The sequence below is a fragment of the Pyrenophora tritici-repentis genome, chromosome 1 (assembly GCF_003171515.1).
Source record: "Pyrenophora tritici-repentis strain M4 chromosome 1, whole genome shotgun sequence".
NCBI classification, from domain to species: domain Eukaryota; kingdom Fungi; phylum Ascomycota; class Dothideomycetes; order Pleosporales; family Pleosporaceae; genus Pyrenophora; species Pyrenophora tritici-repentis.
In genome coordinates this window covers 3,829,775-3,849,914 of record NC_089390.1, presented here as the reverse complement: position 1 = coordinate 3,849,914, position 20,140 = coordinate 3,829,775, and the positions used below count along the sequence as shown (strand labels likewise).

General features: G+C 50.2%; 4 protein-coding genes across 4 annotated transcripts; 1 reads left to right on the top strand and 3 right to left on the bottom strand.

The window, feature by feature from the left end:
• Positions 1-9,117: 9,117 nt before the first annotated feature.
• Positions 9,118-10,221, bottom strand: PtrM4_015160 (ERG3, Sterol desaturase; the record flags this gene model as incomplete). Its single annotated transcript, XM_001931428.2, has 2 exons — positions 9,118-9,901; positions 9,950-10,221. 2 exons carry the CDS (start codon positions 10,219-10,221, stop codon positions 9,118-9,120), a joined length of 1,056 nt encoding a protein of 351 aa, XP_001931463.1.
• An 821-nt stretch (positions 10,222-11,042) lies between these two features.
• Positions 11,043-12,412, bottom strand: PtrM4_015150 (DRG, GTPase; the record flags this gene model as incomplete). Its single annotated transcript, XM_001931427.2, has 6 exons — positions 11,043-11,619; positions 11,666-12,097; positions 12,135-12,174; positions 12,243-12,257; positions 12,306-12,334; positions 12,384-12,412. The coding sequence occupies 6 exons, from the start codon at positions 12,410-12,412 to the stop codon at positions 11,043-11,045; spliced, it is 1,122 nt and encodes a 373-aa protein (XP_001931462.1).
• Positions 12,413-12,750: 338 nt separating this feature from the next.
• On the top strand, positions 12,751-14,367 carry PtrM4_015140 (MBOAT-2 domain containing protein; the record flags this gene model as incomplete). Its single annotated transcript, XM_001931426.1, has 1 exon — positions 12,751-14,367. One exon carries the CDS (start codon positions 12,751-12,753, stop codon positions 14,365-14,367), a length of 1,617 nt encoding a protein of 538 aa, XP_001931461.1.
• A 2,601-nt stretch (positions 14,368-16,968) lies between these two features.
• On the bottom strand, positions 16,969-17,821 carry PtrM4_015130 (putative golgin subfamily a member 7 erf4 protein; the record flags this gene model as incomplete). Its single annotated transcript, XM_001931425.2, has 2 exons — positions 16,969-17,148; positions 17,216-17,821. 2 exons carry the CDS (start codon positions 17,819-17,821, stop codon positions 16,969-16,971), a joined length of 786 nt encoding a protein of 261 aa, XP_001931460.2.
• Between the last annotated feature and the right edge of the window lie 2,319 nt (positions 17,822-20,140).

Genomic DNA, 20,140 nt, shown 5'->3' with positions numbered 1-20,140 from the left:
TCTCGCTGGGTTGGCGTCATTTATACCTATTACGGCTGCCATGGTAATCTTCACGACCGCAGAGTGGGAGTTATCGTATCATGCATCGATCGTGGGGTGTCGGTACTACAAGGCCCCGTCGGACCGTGTTTCTTATCTCCAGTAATATCCGGGGCTGCTACCAAGCTTAACCGTGAATCGTACCATGCGTCCAACCTGGCTGTTAGATTTTGCAGTGGGTGGGTGGGAAGTTGTGCAATACGGCCATGCAAAGAGACGCGTGTCATTTCATTGCATCGGCCTGCGATTGTTTTGGACATGTTGTTCGTATAGCGTGGGGAGCACTTGTCATTCCGTCTTCTGTACAGCTTCGCTCTCGCACTCGCATGCGGCCGATCCAGGGCGTCGCCCCTTACGTAGCCCAACCGTGAACGAAACTTCATTTTTCTTCCTCGCCTCCGCTCTTTCCAACGTCTTCGTTGACACGTTGTGCAGGCACACTCAGTTCGCACGGTCACCAGCACATTTTGTTAGGATCTACTGGCTAATTTCTCTTGTTGCCGTGGAGCGCCGCAACGGCCCGCCGTCGCAAATGGCCGTAAGCAAAGGTCGCCCGCAGAGCCCAAGGCCTCGCCTGGGCCGCTGTCCGTCTCAGAAAACCCCTGCAAAACGATACATCTTGGTCGCTCTCGTCAACATGCTGGTCGTCAGCTCAGCTCCCCCTGGTAGCTCGGTTCACAAAGCTCCGAATAGGGCTTACCGATTCGTCGGGAGTCTGAGCCGTACGACATACCCTGAACTACTTGGAGAGGGTCTATCGAGTCAGTGCCTGGCAGCCTGACGGCCTGTCTGCTTACGAAAAGTTCGGTTTTTTTTCTCTAAGGGGCGGGGTCTCGTCAGGCACCAGGTACACGACTCGTTGCTACTATACATGCCATGGGGATAGAGATGCATTGACGAAGACGAAGACGAAGACGAAGACGAATGCGAATGAAATGCGGGTCACGCGCATCCTAAACTGGATGCGGGCGCGCGAACGTCTATGAAGTGGACCTGTGGGGACTTGGTCAGGGCTGAATCCAGTACGTTTGTGGACGACCTGGTACAAACGGCGAGGTGACTATACTATTGATCAAGTCCAAAACAGGCTTCATTCAGCCCACAGAATAGGCCTTGGGAAGAGCAGAGAAGAGGCTACACTGGGTGCATAGTCAGCTGTGCCAGCACCCCACGGAGGCGACGACATCCAATCGTCATACATCGCGATCCGGGGACTAGAGATGCCCTCGACTCAGTTTGCCGCTGGAACAGCGCATATACAATGTGTCTGCTCCATCTCAAACACATGACTTGGTATCCCCACCCGCGCGCTGCGAACGTATGGCCTGAAACAAACGTCAGAGTTACACGGCATTAATACACTACCCGGTCTAGCCAAGCTTCCGCTTGCGATCGAATCGCGAGACGCGCCTGCAATATCGTTCTGCGGTGCTCTTCGGAGAATTTGGGGGGTATGCAGGGCTTGTGTGGTGGCGGGATACCTCTTCTACATACTCGTTGCAGTACCCCAAACTTTAAGCGCAACACCAGGACAAACATTACCAGCAAGATGAAAGTTCTGCACGAGCATTATGAACAACCAGACTGGGAAACACAAGAATCATGGCTTGTGCACTGTGCTCAAAGAACATGATTTTACTGTCGGTACGTACTTCCCCTTAATCTTCAATGCATGTCTCACTTTGAGAGTAAAGTACTATTCACTCGTATTCTGTCAGATTATTTACTGTCTAGCCCAAAGCAATAATGGCACGCGCGCTTGGTGTAACAGACCTTGCCTTGGACCGGACCATATCCTCTTCCAGACAGCCATGCATTTGTACTACTGCTAGCCGGGGCTCACATGTCTAACTCGCTAAGCTGCAGCATCTGACTGACAGGACGACCATGGCCAAACATGGGTACGAATGCCTCCTGCAACCACTTCTCTTCTTCACAGTCACACAGTCGCGTGGGCGCTTCGACCCTGGCCCTCGGTTCTCCAAATCTCGTTCAAGATTATGGTTTCGGTCATATCCGTCAATATGCATCTTTCCTGCGTTTTGGTTTGCTATGTGTTCGTCTCCTGTCTCATGAGAATTCCGACAGTTCGGCATGCCGAAACTATTCTCGTATGTCTTGCTTTTCCACCCGTCACTATTACCCCTCCCGAAGAGTTTCACTACCAATACAACTGTAGCGAGAAACACCTCCTATCAAACCAACTGGGCGTTCTGCAAGCCACTTCTTATATAGCAAGACCAAGCGCTGTCGTACAGCGCCTGTTATCGGGCTCTAATAGAGTATTCGGCTACCCATAAGCACGGGAATCTCGGGAGCCAGGGCGCCCTGTCTGGATATGACTATTTGCAGCAGCTACCTAAATGGAAGTACTGCATATCGAGGACTGGTTTGTAGAGGATAGCGGGAGCCAGGGCCTCATGTCACCTCCGAGGCGACATGCAGGTAGGCGGCGCAGGAACCCGTTCGTAACGAATCTCTAGCGCTGAAAGCAACATCATGACATCTTACCGACGTCAAGTGAGAAGCGATGTCGGACTTGGCGAGAACAAAGCGTGGGGACCTGTGACTGTGGACTGGGTACTGACTGTGATGAAGAAATGACTGGCTCGGCGCGTTCGAGAAGAAAAAGCCACTGAGCACTGTTGTTACCCCTGACTAAAAGAGTTCAGAGAAAATTTGGTCGTTGTTCGCTTGGACGAATCTCCCGCTGAACTAACAATTGTGGGTTTTCACATTGAACTTTCGGTACTGTCAGTGTATCACTCGCAGGTTTTGACACAGTGACGTTTCAAGGCATCCCGCACGACGTCTCTTCAGCCTTTCTCAGTCAGATAGAGCAAGCCTAACGATTATGTAATGAACGCATACGAGATGTTCAGTCCAAGTCGTATCCGACGACGTTTGTCAATACCGTCGATTCAAGGAAGATGCTGGGACGAGTATTGTTGCTGATATACTATATTTACTTCGCCGACGATCAGCATGCGCGGATTCATTCCCTTTCTATTTGGGGGACGGAATTACGTTTCGTGCCGTCCGGCGCTCTCATCTACATGCCCACTGCAGATTCTCCACACGCGTACCACAGCACTCGAAGAACGGGGTGAAACTGTTCTGTAATACTACATCGGCTCTGCGGTGCTCACAAACACCGCGTCGACTAACATACACGTGTATTTCCAATACTGTGGAGATAGCTTGCAGATGGTAACACCAACATCACAGCCCAAATGCAACACTGCAAAGTTTGTCCCTGAGGAGCACATGAACGTTTACCCGTGTGTTTGGAGTCGCACAAAACGCCACCGGCATCACGACATGGAGCATTGTCGCGCTCCGGACCGCGCACTTGCGCTGTACCTGCCTATTGCATCCTACATCATACTTGAAATACCGATGTCTCTCTAACCTCCGCAAAAGAAAGGACTTCCGGAAAATCCTTCGGCAAAAGCAAGGAAACGGCAATCTGCACTTTGCGAGAGAGGCACATGAAAACACCAACAGACAGCGGAAGATTAAGCGCCAGCCTCGACAGCCTCGGTACATGCAGAGTACTTCGCCGTCAATCAGAATTAGGATAATTCGCAATAGGGGCGAGACTGGTCGCTTTGGCGGATGTTCGGCTAAGTGTATGCGGGGAGCAAGTGATGATGACATATTGCATGCACGTGAACATGCAGTGAGTAAGCAGCATGAGCTTGGAAGAAGAAGACGCAAAAACGTTTGCATCCAATGTACCACACGTGTACAGCAACTGCCAAAGACAATTGTCCACGTATCCACCAAAAGGCATCGCATCCATGGAAACTCTCTTTGCCGTCACACACACCAACTGTGCTGCCCAACCTCACCTTCTTAGTAAACTTTACAAACTGAAGGATGCGCTTGGCATACTATATGTACATGTACATGTACATATACCAAAGGCGGTGTAAACGTACATGTTATGCATGTGTTGTTTGCCTTTGCAATACGCATCCTATGCCATGCCATGCCAATCCCCCTAATCCCCGCCATTAAGCACAAACTACACCGTTAACTTAAACTTTCCACTACTGCACAAAATAACCACACGCGCCTTCCTTCACTCCACCCATCCATTGCACTCAGGGTCCAGGGCTCCAACGCACTCAACGCACCTGTCATGCCTGTCACACCTAGGTACAGTATCCACAACCGCCACATAACTATCCACCCAAGGTTCCGGTGAAATGATCTGCTCTACAGCAGCAATCACACGCATAATGCACATGTACATAAGCCCTTAGTGTCCGCTGTTGGGTGGGTAAAACCAGTGGACCAACCAGTTCATGTACGCCTACACCTCCATATTACTGATTTAGCTCCTCTCCTCGGTAGCTCAACATTTTGAAAGAGAGTCGGTAAGGAGATATACACGTGTTTGACTTTTGGGTCTTTTGTGTACCGGATTTTTTTGCCATTGGCGACTTGCTGCAGAGGGACCCAATCCTCAACACCACCATCGCACTGGAGGGTTGAATACCCACCGCTTAATTCTTGGATGTGTAGATAGTGTGACTAACCGCCAACGACTAACGACTAAAGACTAACGCAATTTCGAAGACACGTATAGGTGTTTTGATAAAAACCTTCCGCATACAGACATGGCTTGGTATACGTGCTCCATCTTTCCTGACCCAACCCCCAGCATACCGTAGCTCAACCCAGCACAGGTCAACCGCACTGCATACCACATGCACATCATCAACCATAAAACCCGGTACACTAGCCACGACTACCGGTAGCCCATCTGCACCACGAAACAAGGATAAACCCTATCGTCTCCGTCTCATCCCGCAGCAGACCCACAGACACAGCAAGAGACTCAATTAGCGTCTTCCCATTCTCTTCTCCCCTGCTACTGGTGCTGGTGCAGGGAAAATCTTGTCAAGTATGCATCGGTAGTGTTATTCGGTTGAGGAAGTATTATCGGGGGGTCAAGTCTGGAAGGCTAAGGGCGATGGGGCCATGTTAGTGTTGCTGCGGGGTGGGGAAGGTTGCTTTTTGGGGAGCTTGGGCTCCGCGGAGAGCGTGGGTTGGGGATGGGCATGGGGAGCTGTGCTAGAGATGTAGGGTAAGTGGGTAGTTTGGGTTTAGGTTTGGGTTTCTTGAAGGAGAGAGAAAGTCAGGGTGGGTGAGGGTGATGGGCGGGGTTGAGTCAGGTTCGTTGATGCGGTTCTCTCTGTCTATCTTTTCTTGGGACTTTGGTTTCTTGGGTGATCTAACGGCGATCTGTGGGGTTGGTATAGTGCCGTGAAGGAAGAGGAGTGGATTTGGTAGCGCTGGTACCTCTTTTCGATAAACTGTGGTGTTTAGAGTCGTTGAGCTGAATGTGTTTTTGGCGTGGAGATTAGATTAGAGTTCCCGTTGAGATTCAGTTTAGCGGGCTAAATATAACGTTTTATCGTCGTCTGTGTTTGGTTCCGTTCGTTCGGGTAGTTGCTTCCTATTTTGTGCTGTTCACCTTTTCTGGGACCGATGTTGGGAGCCACCCGAGCGGCTGAAGATGGTAGTGGGAAAGTGACTTTGCGACTAAAAGAATTGTGATGTTGTGAAGTGATAAGGACGTTCCGCGGAGGGTTGACTCAGCTCATGCCAAAAGAGTTTGAGGGGTTTTTGGAAGCGGGATGGGGGACAGGGGACGGTTCCGGTAGGGGAAATTGTAGTTGGGATGCTAGGGTTTGGGTGTCTTGTGTACCTGCGGGGGAGTTACTCTCCGCGGCTTGTGGGATGTGGTGTAGGATTTGTCAGTGTTTAGGTCTCGGGATAGTTTCCCAATATTGTTTCTTTCACCCATGGGATAGTATGAGCCTACCAGTTTCTAGTCTTTGACTACTCAATAGCTCATGGGAGTAGTGATATTGCAATATGCAGGTCAACCAGAGGTCTTTGGGCCTGGATAGGAAGAGCTAGTAACGTTTGTTGAAGCTCCCGTCCTGAAACCACGTTGATAACCTCATTTGAGCGTTGGTTGCAAGCAAGGTCTAATATAACTCGGCGGAATGAAAGACTCTACAGCGGTGATTATCAAAATATGCGTGAAGCAAGGTGCTCGTGCGAGAGAAAAGTGGTGTTTGAGATTCCTCCACTGGTTTCCTCTATGGATAAGTTACTACTGTTCGCGTACATCTTGGTCGTAACAAAGTGTATACACAGTCTCTGGCTCAGTGTCTCGATGGTATGGTGTAAGGAATATCAGTCTCACCACAAAATAATACGTACATTTTATCGGAACACCGCCACATTACATATCAAGCCTTGCATTACCTAGAGGCGAAATCTCCTTAGACACCACTTCTCCAGATTCTACTTTTGTATGAGACTTAATCGACGAGAACCCCTCTACAGGTACCCTCCATATGCTCTAAGATATACGACCGAAAATGTTGATTAATTTTTGATTACTCATTAGTAAATTAGTAATCTTGGAGTAATAGGGTACGTAAGGTAATGGTACGAATATTAGTTTAGATCTTTATTTACATTTTACGTTTTGTGTATATAACTAGACTGCGAGTAAGAGAGTAATATATCTTCCTTATATAGTCTAGAAACTTAGTATTACTTATATTTGTAGATACTTACACGTCAATGTTTCTAAGCACTAGACTTGACTAGATCTACTTTTCTTATCTGTATATCCTGTAGTGCACTGGCTTATCCTAGATACTATAAGTTTGGTACACCTTTACTATTATCCTTAGTGACTGCAGTGTTATTGTACTTCAGAGTATTATAGTACCGTTCCAGAATCAGCACAGTATACTAGGTCCGAAGTCTTACACAACAATTATAGTTACGATTTCGAGATTACGTACCTTTACACTTCTTAGATACGAGTTACTACGGTTCACTATGTCTACAAGAGAGTTAATCTTGTCTCATTGTTACTACATAGTCTCTTGTAGCCCCTCTAACTTTTGATATTAAGAAATTCCAAGTTTTAGTAATAGTCTTGGTTTATATGTTTTTCCGGCTCTCTAATACTCTTCTCTTTCCCTTAAGTAATTGTTGACACGGCAAAGGTGTCGAATATCACTGTCGTTGCAACGAACAAAGTATATGATATTTGATTAGTAGTGAGCAAGAGCTGGGTGGAGAGATCTCCCTATGTACGGGTGCGAGCTAAGCGGGAAGCTTGGTCTAACTACAGTAGTGGTCCAAGCTTCCAGCCCGGGAAAGCTGTCAGAACGTAGGTCTACGCCCACTACGCTATGCAACCAAAAAGGTACTTATGATCAGTGAACTCCTTATCATCGTGGTAGAATAGTATATATTGTACACCTCGCATTGCGTAGGCCTGACAAAAGCTCGCTATCTAAAATACATCCACGCCGGGCTGGCTGTACGCGCATGTCCCAACAGTAATACTTACTTGCTATCTTTATAATAAAACAAGCTTTGGGAATCTCTTAGATACCCGCATAAGTAGATTATAAATATATAGTTATTAAGTTTGCGTTTAATTAGATAAATGCCTTTCTACACTGTTATTGCTCACTACCTTATGCACGCATTCCCTCGGCCCTGCACTTAGTCTGACACCCTCTCGGAATCTCTTGATCCCCTTCGTATTGGGACCACACTTATCAATTAATTATCTCTTCCCCTAGCATCTACGTTGCTATCTTACATGCCAAAAGCTCCTCTCGCTAAAAAGACGTCTCAAACTATGTTACTAGATAATGTACTAGTTAATGATTAAGTAGATTCTGGGCGACTGTAGCTCTAACACCTTCAACCTATCGTGTTTATGAATATATATGACTATCTTATCGTTCCATAGAGGGCTCTCTTACTTAACCATTTGTAAAGTGACTAGTCTACGACTGTAAAACCAGTACCTCTACTCGTTTCCCTCCCCCTTACACCCTTCTAGTCCTATTAATGTACCCATATTGGAACTAGAACTGTATATAATCCTTGTTCTCCTTGGTACCGCTCTATTCTAAACCCTTACTTCATATCCACCTCTTCCTCCCTACCTCCTTAACCCTTTCCTGCTATCTCTCCCCTTCCCACCCACAATATCTCTCTCACCCTACTACATGATAAACCCACCCATCTCATCTTACCCCACTACACACAACGTCATCTCACCCCCCTCCGCACATCCGGACCGAAAAGGGCCCCGCCCCCAACGGACCGAAAGCAAGAAATGAGGGATGATGCAAATTTTAAGAAAAGAATAAGTAGGTAAGACAAGAGGGAGAGAGCGTCATAGATGGACTAGACTCTTACGTTACCCCGCTCCACGTGTCGGCTTGGGGTATTTATTGCGTCAGTGGTCAGATTTTGGGGTGGTGATGTGATGGGCGTGGGGCATAGGCATGGGGGGATAGGTAGCAACTGCGATAATCATATGTGTATGGGCGTTGAGTGATACAAGTTTGCAGTATGATGGCTTTTCTTCGATGGGTGTTGAGTTTTTCTAGGCAATAGTCGTAGTGAAGAACACTGCTGCGAGAGCGTCGCGGGAGTTGGCGGATGCTCAAGGCGATGACGTGATGACCTCGATATAACGCAATATCCCCACTCATGTAAGCCTGATAAATGCAATCGTGTCGACGTTCTCATATTAACTATTATAGATGTATTCTATTAAAACAGCACAAGACAGACGGACGGACAAGAAAACGGACGCATCTCTCCAAACGTCCATGCAACCACCAACAACACCCAGCAACAAATAACAAGCCAAATCTTGAGTAATATTACAGACATGTCATCTTTTCCCAACCCCCCCCCCATATACCCTCCACGTCGTTCTTCTAGTGTTGAACAGCAAGAAAAGCCAAGGGCAACACCAGAATATAAAATGTACAAGAAAACGCAGGCGCGAGAGTGATTAGAATAGAGGACATGTGAAGAAAAAAGAAAGCAAGATCGAACCTGCGATCTTCCAAAAGGACCCACGCATGCTATGCAAAGGACGCACATTGATGCCCCTCCAAGCCTTGTTCGTTGGTTAACCGACCGTAAAAACCCTTTTCGTAACGACATGTCAAATTATTCTTTCCCGTACATGGACAATAAAAACCGGAGCATGCTGCTTCACCGAAGCTTCTTTGGCTCGACGTAGGTGCGGTCGTGGTCGTTGCCCTCTACTTGCTCAACCATTTTGTCAACGGCCATGGCCTGCTTCTTCCACTCGCTCTGGCACATTTTGAGTTCCTTCTGGAAGAGCTCGTCGTTGGGCTTGCGGTAGCTGCCACCCAGACGGTCCCAGAGAGTTGTAAACTGTCCGTAGTTGTAGTTGAAGTACAGGTGGTGCATAGTGTGACAGGCGGCGCCGTTGATGACGGGCGAGTTGTGCGCGTATTCGCCGTCGTGGATGAGGACGGTCCAGATGTTGACGAAGACGAAAAGGGCCACGTAGGCGTACTTTGAGAGTGGGAACATGAAAGGGAACATGTGGTAGGGCAGCGACTGCGCGTAGCCGTCCAGCGGGTGGAAGGCGTGCGAGGCAAAGGGTGTCGGCATGATCCACTTGTGGTGTGGCTTGTGGACGTATTTGTAGACACGCGGGTGGTGCAGACCGCGGTGGATCCAGTAGACCAACGAGTCGGTGAAGAGGAGGAAGAAGGGGAACTGTAGGTAGTTGTACCATTGGCCGGGGCCCTGTTCTGTGGTGTCGTACAACATCGAGTATCCGCGGACTTCGGCGAGGAACCAGGGGACGGTGAAGATGGCCATGATGGGGAAGGCAATGTTGGCCTGCTTCATCTCCTGCTTGATCTGGTTCTTGAGGTAGCGCGGGTGGTTGAAGGTGGTCTTATCGAAGACGAAAAAGTATGAGGCGGTCGCGAAGACGTAGTAGACGACGACACCAAACAGCCTGTTGCGTGTTAGCAGGACACTTGCAGCGTGTCTCATAGGCGCATACCATGTGACGAGATACAGCGACAGCAGCTGACGTCGCCAGTCGTCGCGTGGCCATTGGCTCATGTAGGCATACTTTGACGGGGTGATGGAGAAGAATTGCGTCGACGGCTCATACTGCCAGGAAGTGGTGTGGGGAAGGGCGTAGGCGGTCGGCTCTACTTTGATCGTCGATGTCGTCGCGTTAGAAACAAAGACGTGGGTAGCTGCAGGCAACAGCTTTGCGTAGAGGGGATCGAATAAGAAAGTGTCTGCTAGCTCCAGCACGACGTCCATGTTTGTTGTGGGTAGCGAGCGAGTGGCTCGGTGGTCGGAGGATTCAGGTACAGAAGGGCTGCGATTCGCGGTCTTCGGGATGGGCAGGCGCACACAACACAGATGGGCTTTCACCGTCGTCGCACAAGGGAGATGGTGACGTCTGGACGGATGCAGGAACGGGGGCAGAAAACAGCAATAGCAATTCACTCTTTCACCTTAGCAAGGGAGAAGTCAACAAGCGGCGGAGGCGACGGCGACGGCTTCCCTATAAGGCGCTGGCAATAAACGGGTCGCAGCAACTATCGGCGATAACTTTTTCAGCGCGCCGAGAGGTAACTATCCCTGGCGCCAGGGTCTATCTTAACTGCATTTCGTTGCAACGGGCCGTGGCCTGCCAATCAGGCTGTGATGCTCGACACTAGACTTTCTCACGTGACTTCACATCACAATCTGGCGCCTCGGAAATCACGCATCCGCTGGTGCCGAAAGTGGACTGACCAGCAAAACTTATCAGATGGTGAACAGCCCATGCTCGGAGCATGCTCGGACAACGCCACGCGCCACGCGCCACTGACTTTCATATGTACAGCAGTCGTCTTTGTTTTGCCCAGCCTGCTTTGGGCACTTGTTGACTCAACGTCGAGCGAAAAGGGCGCAATAGTCGAGTTTCACCCGTCTATACCTTGATTAATTTCCTCGCAGGCATCTTTCCTTGTCCGACGTAGCGAACAGATGGTCTTCAATGCGCTTGCTTTCGTCCGGCTACTGCACCACAAATCACTTCGGGCTGCGACACCCGCTTCAGGAATCACTCTCCGTCTCGACACGGCCGAGCCCGACTATTTCGCCACAATGCTAACGACATCCTCATCTGCCACCACATGTCCCAATCCAACCTTCTGTGGCACATGTCGGGCGCTCGCTCCCCACACCAACGCGTGCTTGAATGTTTCCTTCAATGTTCGATGCACCTGGTCGCAAACGTCCTCGATGGTGCTTCCGTGACGAACGATCAACGCCTCGGAAAAGTCTGGATCGTTGCCCTTTCTCTTGGTGTAAACCCTGATTAGCCTTAGTTCCTCCCAGCACCTGTCCACCACATCTTGAATCCCGAGATCGAGTTCGCAGCTCATGACTACCGTGTGAGGCTCGCGCGCCAGCTCGTCCAAATGCGGCAGACCGATGCTATCAATCTTGTTGTACACGTAGAGGCATTTGATGTATTTCCTGTGATCCTTCATAATCACATCGATGAAGTCGTCGACCGTGGCGTTTTCGTCTCGGACGAGCACTTCACAATTGAGCATCTTGTAGTCTTTGAGGATGTTGTACACCATCTTCTCGTCGAGATGTTTGGGCGGGACCTGGAAGTTGATCTTCATGCCACCGGCCTTTTTCGGCTTGAGGTAGATGTTTCTGTCATGTTAGTTTGGATTTATTATACCAACTAGTCCAGACTTACGGTGGCTCGCGGTTTAGTCGGATTCCGACTGCCTCCAATTCTGCCTCGAGCAACCGTCTCTGCTCTGCCTTCTTCGTAGCGTCCAGAATCATGCAAACCAAATCACTCGTCTTTGCCGCACTGATAACTTGTCGTCCTCGTCCCTTGCCTTCCGCAGCACCCTCAATGATACCCGGCAAATCCAGAACTTGAATCTCGGCTCCACCATACTCAAGCACACCGGGAATCGCTGTGAGCGTAGTGAAGGCATAGGATGCTGCTTCTGATTTCGTCTTGGTGACTCTTGACAGGAATGTCGACTTTCCGACCGATGGAAAGCCAACAAGGGCTATACGTGCGTCACCCGACTTTGATACATCGAAACCGCTTCCTCCTCCGCCACCCGCACCTGCTGCAGGCTCGAGGAGTTGTGCACGAAGACGGGCGAGTTTTCTATATCATAGTTAGTTGCTGAAACTATTTAAAATACCTTCCGAACACATGCCCTTTCAGTAGACCAAGATGGTATTCTATGTCTCGGTCAGCACGTGATATGCAGACATCACCTAGACAATCGCCCAAAACTGCATCACCATACCTGTCGCCTTATTCTCTACGCTCTGTCAGTATGTCATCTCATCCCATCAGCCGTGAAACTCACTCTGCGTCCTTCGCATCTCATCTTCGATCCTGGCGGGGCGTTAGCGCTTGGCACATCAAAACTTCAGCATCATCCCACTCTTTGATCTTCTCCGTAATGTTCACCATCTTGGCGGCTTGGCTTCTTCTGTAGACTCGGCAAGAGAGTGGCTGGGGTGAGTAAAAGCACAGATATCTCGCGGCGGCTGTAACCTTGCGATATCACAACGGTATGAAGGTTTGGTGTTGCGGCGCCGTCACATCAGCGCCGCTCCTATTCCTGGCCTAGCGCACTTTCCTTAGCGAATGCGACATGCAGTGCGTCATCTGAACTGGCTAGGGTAAGAGCTGTGAGCATTTTGTGCCACGCTTACGCTCGTTCATTGTCTTGTGTCTCTTTATGCTCTTTCCTATCCTGATGTTCTGCATTCTCTACATTCGCGTCGCCTTCTGTTTGTTTCCTTGATATGTTGTTCAAGCCTTCGGATTCGTGGCCACGCTCCCACTATGACGTGATAGACTACTATCATCAGCACTACGACGAGGCCATTGCGTCCGGAGAGGATCAGCCATTTCTCTACCCATGGGCATTGCTCGGGCCACTAGGCGTCATCATCTACCTCTTGATTCCACATGAAAATCGGCCATGGCTGAAGAAATGTCGATATCTGGCATTCGCTTGGATCACGAGCTTCGCGACATATACGACTGCGTACCTAAGAGCGAGAGAGTTGGTATCCGCTTTAGTGCTTGGGCTACTCTGTGCATGGAGCGTCATATGGTTTGGCGCGATTCTCGTGTGCAATGATGCACAGACAGATTTCATGAGGATCGAAAGAACGACGGGCGTTTTCGGATCAGATAGTCGCCTGCGGAAAGACAGGTCCAGAGTTAATGGAAACACTGAGTCGAAAGTGAAGGATACACGACATGATGCAGTAGCCGACGTTGTCAATGGCCACGCTGGCCCACGAGACCGCCACGGTGAATTTGCATGGCAACCCTATCCCCTCACGCCTTTCGTCGAACGGCTAGACTGGGTTCTGGACCTCCTCTCTAGCTTCCGCGGAGTAGGCTGGAACTTCCGTAACTCGAATATCTCGCCGCCACCTAAACCCATCCAAGAACAGCTCCGCGCAAACTCTGGCTCCATGGTCCCAAAGCACTCCTACAAAACCCACCCTGGACAGATGAAACTGTATACGAGTAGGGAGAAACTGCTAAAAGACAATGCATGGAAAGTCTTCAAAGGCTACATGATCCTGGACGCCTTGAAGACTGCTATGATGTACGATCCATATTTCTGGGGTCAAATCGACAGAGCACCACCTTCTACCTATTTGCCTCAAAATCCGGTCTTCCGGAATATTTACCACCCCGCCCTTACCATGTTTGGAATCCAGTACGCTCTACAGTCCATCTTTGCCCTCGCCCCCCTCATCCTCTGTGGCCTCCTGACCCCATCTTTCCTCGGTGCACGCGCAGAAATCTGGAGCCACCCGCCTACCTGGGGTCCCTACAGCATTGTTCTAGAACAAGGCCTCGCAGGTTGGTGGGGAAACTGGTGGCACCAAACCTTTCGTTTTGCCTTTTCAGAGCCTAGTCGCAAGATCATCGAGGCAACCGGTATGAACAGAAAGAGTCCAGCTGCAAAGGCTTTGCAGTTATTCATCGCGTTTTTCCTCAGTGGCGTCATACATGCAAGTGGAGTATATACATGTGCAGGCCCAACACATCCAATCACCGGATCAATGACCTTCTTTCTCCTGCAAGCCGTGGGCATATTCGTAGAAACCACACTTACTGAATCCGCAAGGTCTGCTGGCTTAGACCAAAAGATACCTGCTTGGATAAAGAAGAGCTGGACGTTTCTATATGTCCATGTCTGGTTCTACTACACTGCGCATTTGCTTTGTGACGATTTCGCAAAAGGCGGTGTGTGGCTGTTCGAACCAGTTCCAATATCACTGCTGCGAGGGATGGGGCTAGGTGCGGATGAGCGAGATGGATGGTGGTGCTGGAATGCGCGGTTTGCTCGATGGCATAGGGGGGATACATGGTGGAATAGTGGCCTTGCGTTGTGAAGCAGTTGGAGGTGTTGTTGAAATCACACAGCATAGCGTGCGGGTATGTTTATCTTGTTAGCATATTTAGATTTGCACATATATAGAGAAGACAGCGGTTGTATAGCTAGTAGACACTAATCGCCTAATATTCTGTACTCAATTCGTACAAAAGACCCCCGTCTTAGATGGGAATCTATACCAACAACGAAGCGGATAAAAAAATTGGTCAACCCGCTTCCTCTGTATATTTTTACCCATCACTCTCGTCGCCCATTCTGCCATACCATAGGAAAACTCAGCCCTCAAAAGTAATTACACAACTCCACACTCGATAGCAAATCCAACCTCATCTCATTCAAAGAACATATACCCCTAGAAAGAACGACACTTGGCCTAAGTACCTACCTACCTAGCTTACATACCTCCCAGACACCCTCACCTCCCACTCTACCAAACAACACCCTGCTTAAGTACATCCTCTGCTTACACACCTCTTACACACACCTAAACAACCCTCTGCTTACGCCAGTCTTACCCACTCCTTACACACCTCTTACACAACCTCCTACCCAGCCAAGCCCGCTTACCCTAGTCGGCGCCCATACCTGAAACACCAACACCTCCCGTATCACCCCTACCCTTGCCTACCTACTTACCCCTTCTACTTGCCCGAAAACTCTCCATTTAGAAACACGACGCGGCACCCGTGATAGGAAACGCGAGGCCAGGACCCAAGAACCAGGTTTGTTGTTGAAAAACGGGGCGGGGCGTATTGCGTAAGTTTTCCGTGGACTGGGACGGGTGGGTATGCAGGTGATGACCGAAGTAGCAATAGAGTTTACGGTGTTGCTGGGATGGGCGGATGGGATCATTACTGGGATTGGGTGTTGGCGGGTAGAAAGATGGTGTAGGGGAAAGTGAGGGCGAGGGCGATGATGCTGGAGCTGAGGCTTGAAGTCATACTCAGGTATTGCAAAGAACATTTTTGTACATTAGACAGCAGTTTGCATGCCCATGTTATCCGGCTGATATGGACGACTTGACGAGCATGTATACCTTGCAGAGGGAATCTTAACTTACCAATTCTCTCATTGTCACCAACACGACAGTGCGATTGCGAGTCAAATCCCTACATACGTAAGCACGCAAGTGTACGACTCAAAAACCCCCCCTCCCCAGCGCATAATTCCCTCTCCTGCTCCAGGATCACCCGCCGTCCGTCTTGACACTCGCCGACACTCCGTTCCGTTCCGTTTGGCGTACCTAGCCGCAATCAACACACCTGACGCAATATCGTGTCGTACCCCAACCCAAGACCCAGGTTGTTGGTGATTGATTCGTGTGTTGCGGCATTACCGAAATGAACAAGATCAATGCGGCGCAAGGCTGAGGCGAAGCGCGAGTCAGAAACACATGATTCAAGAGTTGGAATTCACAACAACACGTCAAAACGACGGTAGCCCTGCTTGCAGTGAGTGACTGCACAGTGAGTAAGGTGAGCCAACGGCACTAACAGACGGAGAAAGAAAAATACTGAAATTGTTGGTTGGCTTTGCACTAAGTGCGTAAAGGGAAATAACGATAACTAGTAATGCATTCTGTTCGGTGATTGTTCTTCTTGTCTACGAACATAGCTGCTACGAAGGTATACCTAAGCTCTGCGCAAGGTGGGCCGAAGTCGGGCCGAAGTGTCAAGCAGCCGACGTCTCTACCGATACTCACGATCCGACAGAAATGAAGTGCACTCGGCTACCCAGCGATTCAGTTTGCGACTCAGATTCCAACAACACCGACTCATGCTCAGCTTCCGACTCAACTCAGCCCACCAGTCTCCAAAAACAAACAATCCCTGCGTGCGTAGATAGGGCTGACGAGGCCACTAATGAGCAGCCGTAAAGCAAAGCAAAAAGCGGCACATCAAGAAAGAGACGCTGCTACCTGAATAATTAGACCCTGAATAATGACGTACGCACACTACGCCTGAGAGAGAATTTCAGTCAAGATATTCATAGTAACGATTTGATGATATAGAAAAGATGAATTACGCACCACCGCCACCACCAACCAACCACCGCCGGTATAATAAGATATATAACATGATGCAACTGGGTATCAATCAAAGCGGACTCCAATGCTCTCAAGTAGAGTATAAAAAAAGTTCAGCCCCGCCCGTCTTCGCAAAGACGTGAAAGTGAGATTCTGAAAAAAACAAAACATTATGCCTCAAAGGCGTAGCGTGGCGTGCGTCGCTGCGATCTTCAGATGATTTGTCTAAGTTGATGAACCGAACCGCCAAAAACATTCGTTATAAACAACTTTGTCCAGGAGCACGCATGAGGAACAGTTGGATAATAAGAGCCAATAGGAAGTTGAACAAAAGAAAGAGAAAAGAAAAGGGAGAGAGAGCGGAAGACATTCCGCAACCAATCAGACGATTTCGAACTCGAAACCAAAAAAAACTCCAAAACGTCCTGTGCTGATGATGAATGCATGATGGTAAATGCAGAGATACGCGCTAATGTACCCATGTCGTGACCCTGAAATATGTATCGGTATCTGTTTAGTTCTGCTTCTTGTTGTTCATTCTTATTCGTAGCTTTATCCGTGAAAGCTTGCTTGCTATGAATGCGCTCCGAGAGATGTGGGTTGAGAATTAACCTGTAGAGTAGGTGTAATGGGGTACGGTAGGTATTGTACTCCTTGATGGTGGTGCTGGTCAAGGATGACTTGGTCTTCTTGCGTTTGAGGGCGCGTGCCTGTGTCGGGGCCGAGGTGAGGATCAGGTATTTGAATGTCGAGCTAGAAAAGAAACACGTTAGTTCAATGCAATGCGATATAATGTGGCACAATGTATGGGTATACATACAGTCAAGTAACCTGTCCGGCGCAGGGGAATGATCCTGACGGCTTCCTTGACACCGACGTCCCGATTCCAATCCTCGATCCATCGTTCCAGTGCGACTAATTGCTTTTTTACGCCTGTCAGCCCCGCATCCTCCCATAGCCAAAAAGTGGCAACGCCCATGACGGTGTCGAGACAGGCACGGAAGGTGAAGGGGTCAAAGGCGGCAATCAGCGTGTCATTAATATGTTTGATAAGTGTGCGGAAGTCGTCTTCCAGGATTAGTGGGTCCAAGATCTCCGGGTAGAGATTGGCAAAGGTAGGAGCGAGGTCGCCCTTCATCATCCAGTCGCGCTTTATGCGGATGATGCGCGTCGTGTTGTACAGCTCAGAGTCAAGTGGCACATGTGGGTTCGGATGGGGGAAGCACGGATGCGAGGGGCCCCAGGGAAACTCTGATGCGCCGTCGTCGTCGTCCCCTTGATCATCGTGGGAGCCCATTGAGGAGCGTTGCGACGTGGGTAAGGAGACGCGAGACACGGCCGACTGCTGGTTGCGACCGGCCTCGACGTCCTTGTCGTTGTGCTGGACGGGCGAGGCACTGTCGCGGGCATCCTGGGTAGAAGCCATTGCGAAGCGCGGTGTAGGTGGCTGACTCCTTCGGTCGCGCGGGAGGCCGATGCTGGTGCGACCACTGATGCAGACACTGTCCTCGGCAGTGGAACGTTCTACAACAAGAGAGCTCGGCACCGGACTGTGACGACTGAGGCGGCGCTCAGGCAGGGTCAGAAGAGGATACTCGTCACGGGTTTGGTCTCTGGCGCCAAAGTCGCGCTCAATGGGCAGATTAGGGTAGTACTCCTCGCGCGGGGCAGGTTGGGGTGGTGGTGCAACTGCGGCTACAGACGCTGCTGCAGGCGGCTGGAGCGGTGGTGGCGGCGAGGGGTTCTCGATCTGGAGGGCACGCGGAGACGAATTCACGGGGTTCCAAAGACGCGAGGCGGGCTGGCGCGGCGGGCCCTGGTACAGCGAGCGCAAGTTGAGGCTGAAGATGCGGTTCGTCAGTGACCAGCGGACGGGCTGCACTGGCGACGCAGGAGCCGGCGTGTAAGCAGCGGGGGGCGAGCGTGGAGTCGTCGTGGTGACTGTGAGTGAGGTGAAGGTCGAAGGGAATTCGGGCTTGTCGGCCCAGATTGGTCCATGCTCTAGGCCGCGCACATTCGACCTGCAGCGACAGCCGCGAGGGAAGTTGTCAACCGTTGTCCCGGTGACGTAGGCGCCGCGAAGGTTGTCGAGCTGTGCTTGCAACCAGTGTCGAGAGATGGGTCGAGAGTTGGACTGCGGCGGCTGGAAGTGAAGGCGTGGTTGGGGCTTCGCTGGCAAAAAGGGTGGTTATGGCTGGCCTGGGTAGCCGACAGACACTGAGTCGCTTTCTCACGCGTCTTGTTTGGCAGTAGCAATAAAGTTAAAGTTACAACAGACGCGTCGCAAAACTCTGGTAGAAGGGGGAGTCCGGGACATTTGTTCTTCTTGTACAAAATCACACTTGGTCAGGAAGGCTTGCACCTTGCCCGTACGGCGAGACTGGGGCACAGGCATGCTCCCCAAAAAGCGCCCCCAGCAGGCTTGCCAGGCCATGGCCAATTCCCATGTTCCCCGGCGCAACATTGGATCGAGCGCTGCCCTGCGACCCCTGCAACGCCTCCGTCATGTGTGCCTGTGCCTGCATTAAGCCCGTCGGCAATGAGCAGTAGCAGCACCACCACCCTTCTGCTCGACCAGCTACCTAAGTAAGTACCTAGGACCAACAAACTCGACGTCCTGCCTGTCCTCTTCAACACCTCTCTCTAATCCCTCCCATTGTAATCCTGACGACTGCTCGGCCGATGTTTCACCACCTCCCACCGACGCCCACGCATATTGTTCTTCTCTAGCCAAATGGAAAAGAAATTCTATTCTCAGCACGTATCCAACCCTGACTAATCACTCCTCTCGGCTCTGCCCCGCCGCCGCTGCACGTAACCATCGTGGTGCATGCAAGACCTCCGTCACTACGCTACATAGCAGCAGCACCGTCAGACATGGCCAAACTCACGTGTGAAAATCTCCAATTTCCCTCGACCATCATCTCATCGCCCACGTACCTGGCGTTATTATGCTCATCACGTCGCAAATCTTCCCCATAATATCGACGTGTGTCCGCCCTGTTCCGATCATGATGAAATCTCACAATCTCACCCGCCTCACCTACCCACACCATCACGCCCTCACCCTTCCTTCTGTCCTTTTAACCCGCCAATACCCCGTCCTAGTTCCCAAGCCCGGCCTGTCGGATCCAACTGGCCTGCACCAAGCTTCAAAAGAGACATGTTCGTCCGTGTTCTGCGCCCTAGTGCTAGAATAATTCCCCTTCGCTTGTACCGCTAGCTCGTACCACTTGCCCCTTTTTGCCCCATTTTGTTCCGACGATGCTACTTACAGACTGCACATCAATCACGTCAGTGACAATCTGTGCAAATCGCGTCATACTGGGCTGTGCCTCTTGTTGACCTGCTGCATGCCATGTGTGATGCGAGACACGGTGGCTGCGCCGCTGCGCCCCACCGTCCCCTTGACCCTCAAGCCTCATTTTCCTGCACACGAAAAACATGGCCGACATATACCTAGACAGCAACCAATCCTTTGGAAAGACGCCCATTATCATCACACGTTTTCTGCTATAGTCAGCCAAGCAAGTCCATGCTCATCGAACCCCCTCATCAACACTGCTGATCATCATCATTGCGTGCGTTATATCGTCATGATACTGTATATCACTTCATAAGCGTGCTATTCCTATTGGGCTATAACATACGCTCTGTCTTTCTACACGACAGGCCAGAAGTGAATCATCCCCAAATATGAAAAGGTATATATACATAGAAATCCATCCCTCATCCATTTCAGGTC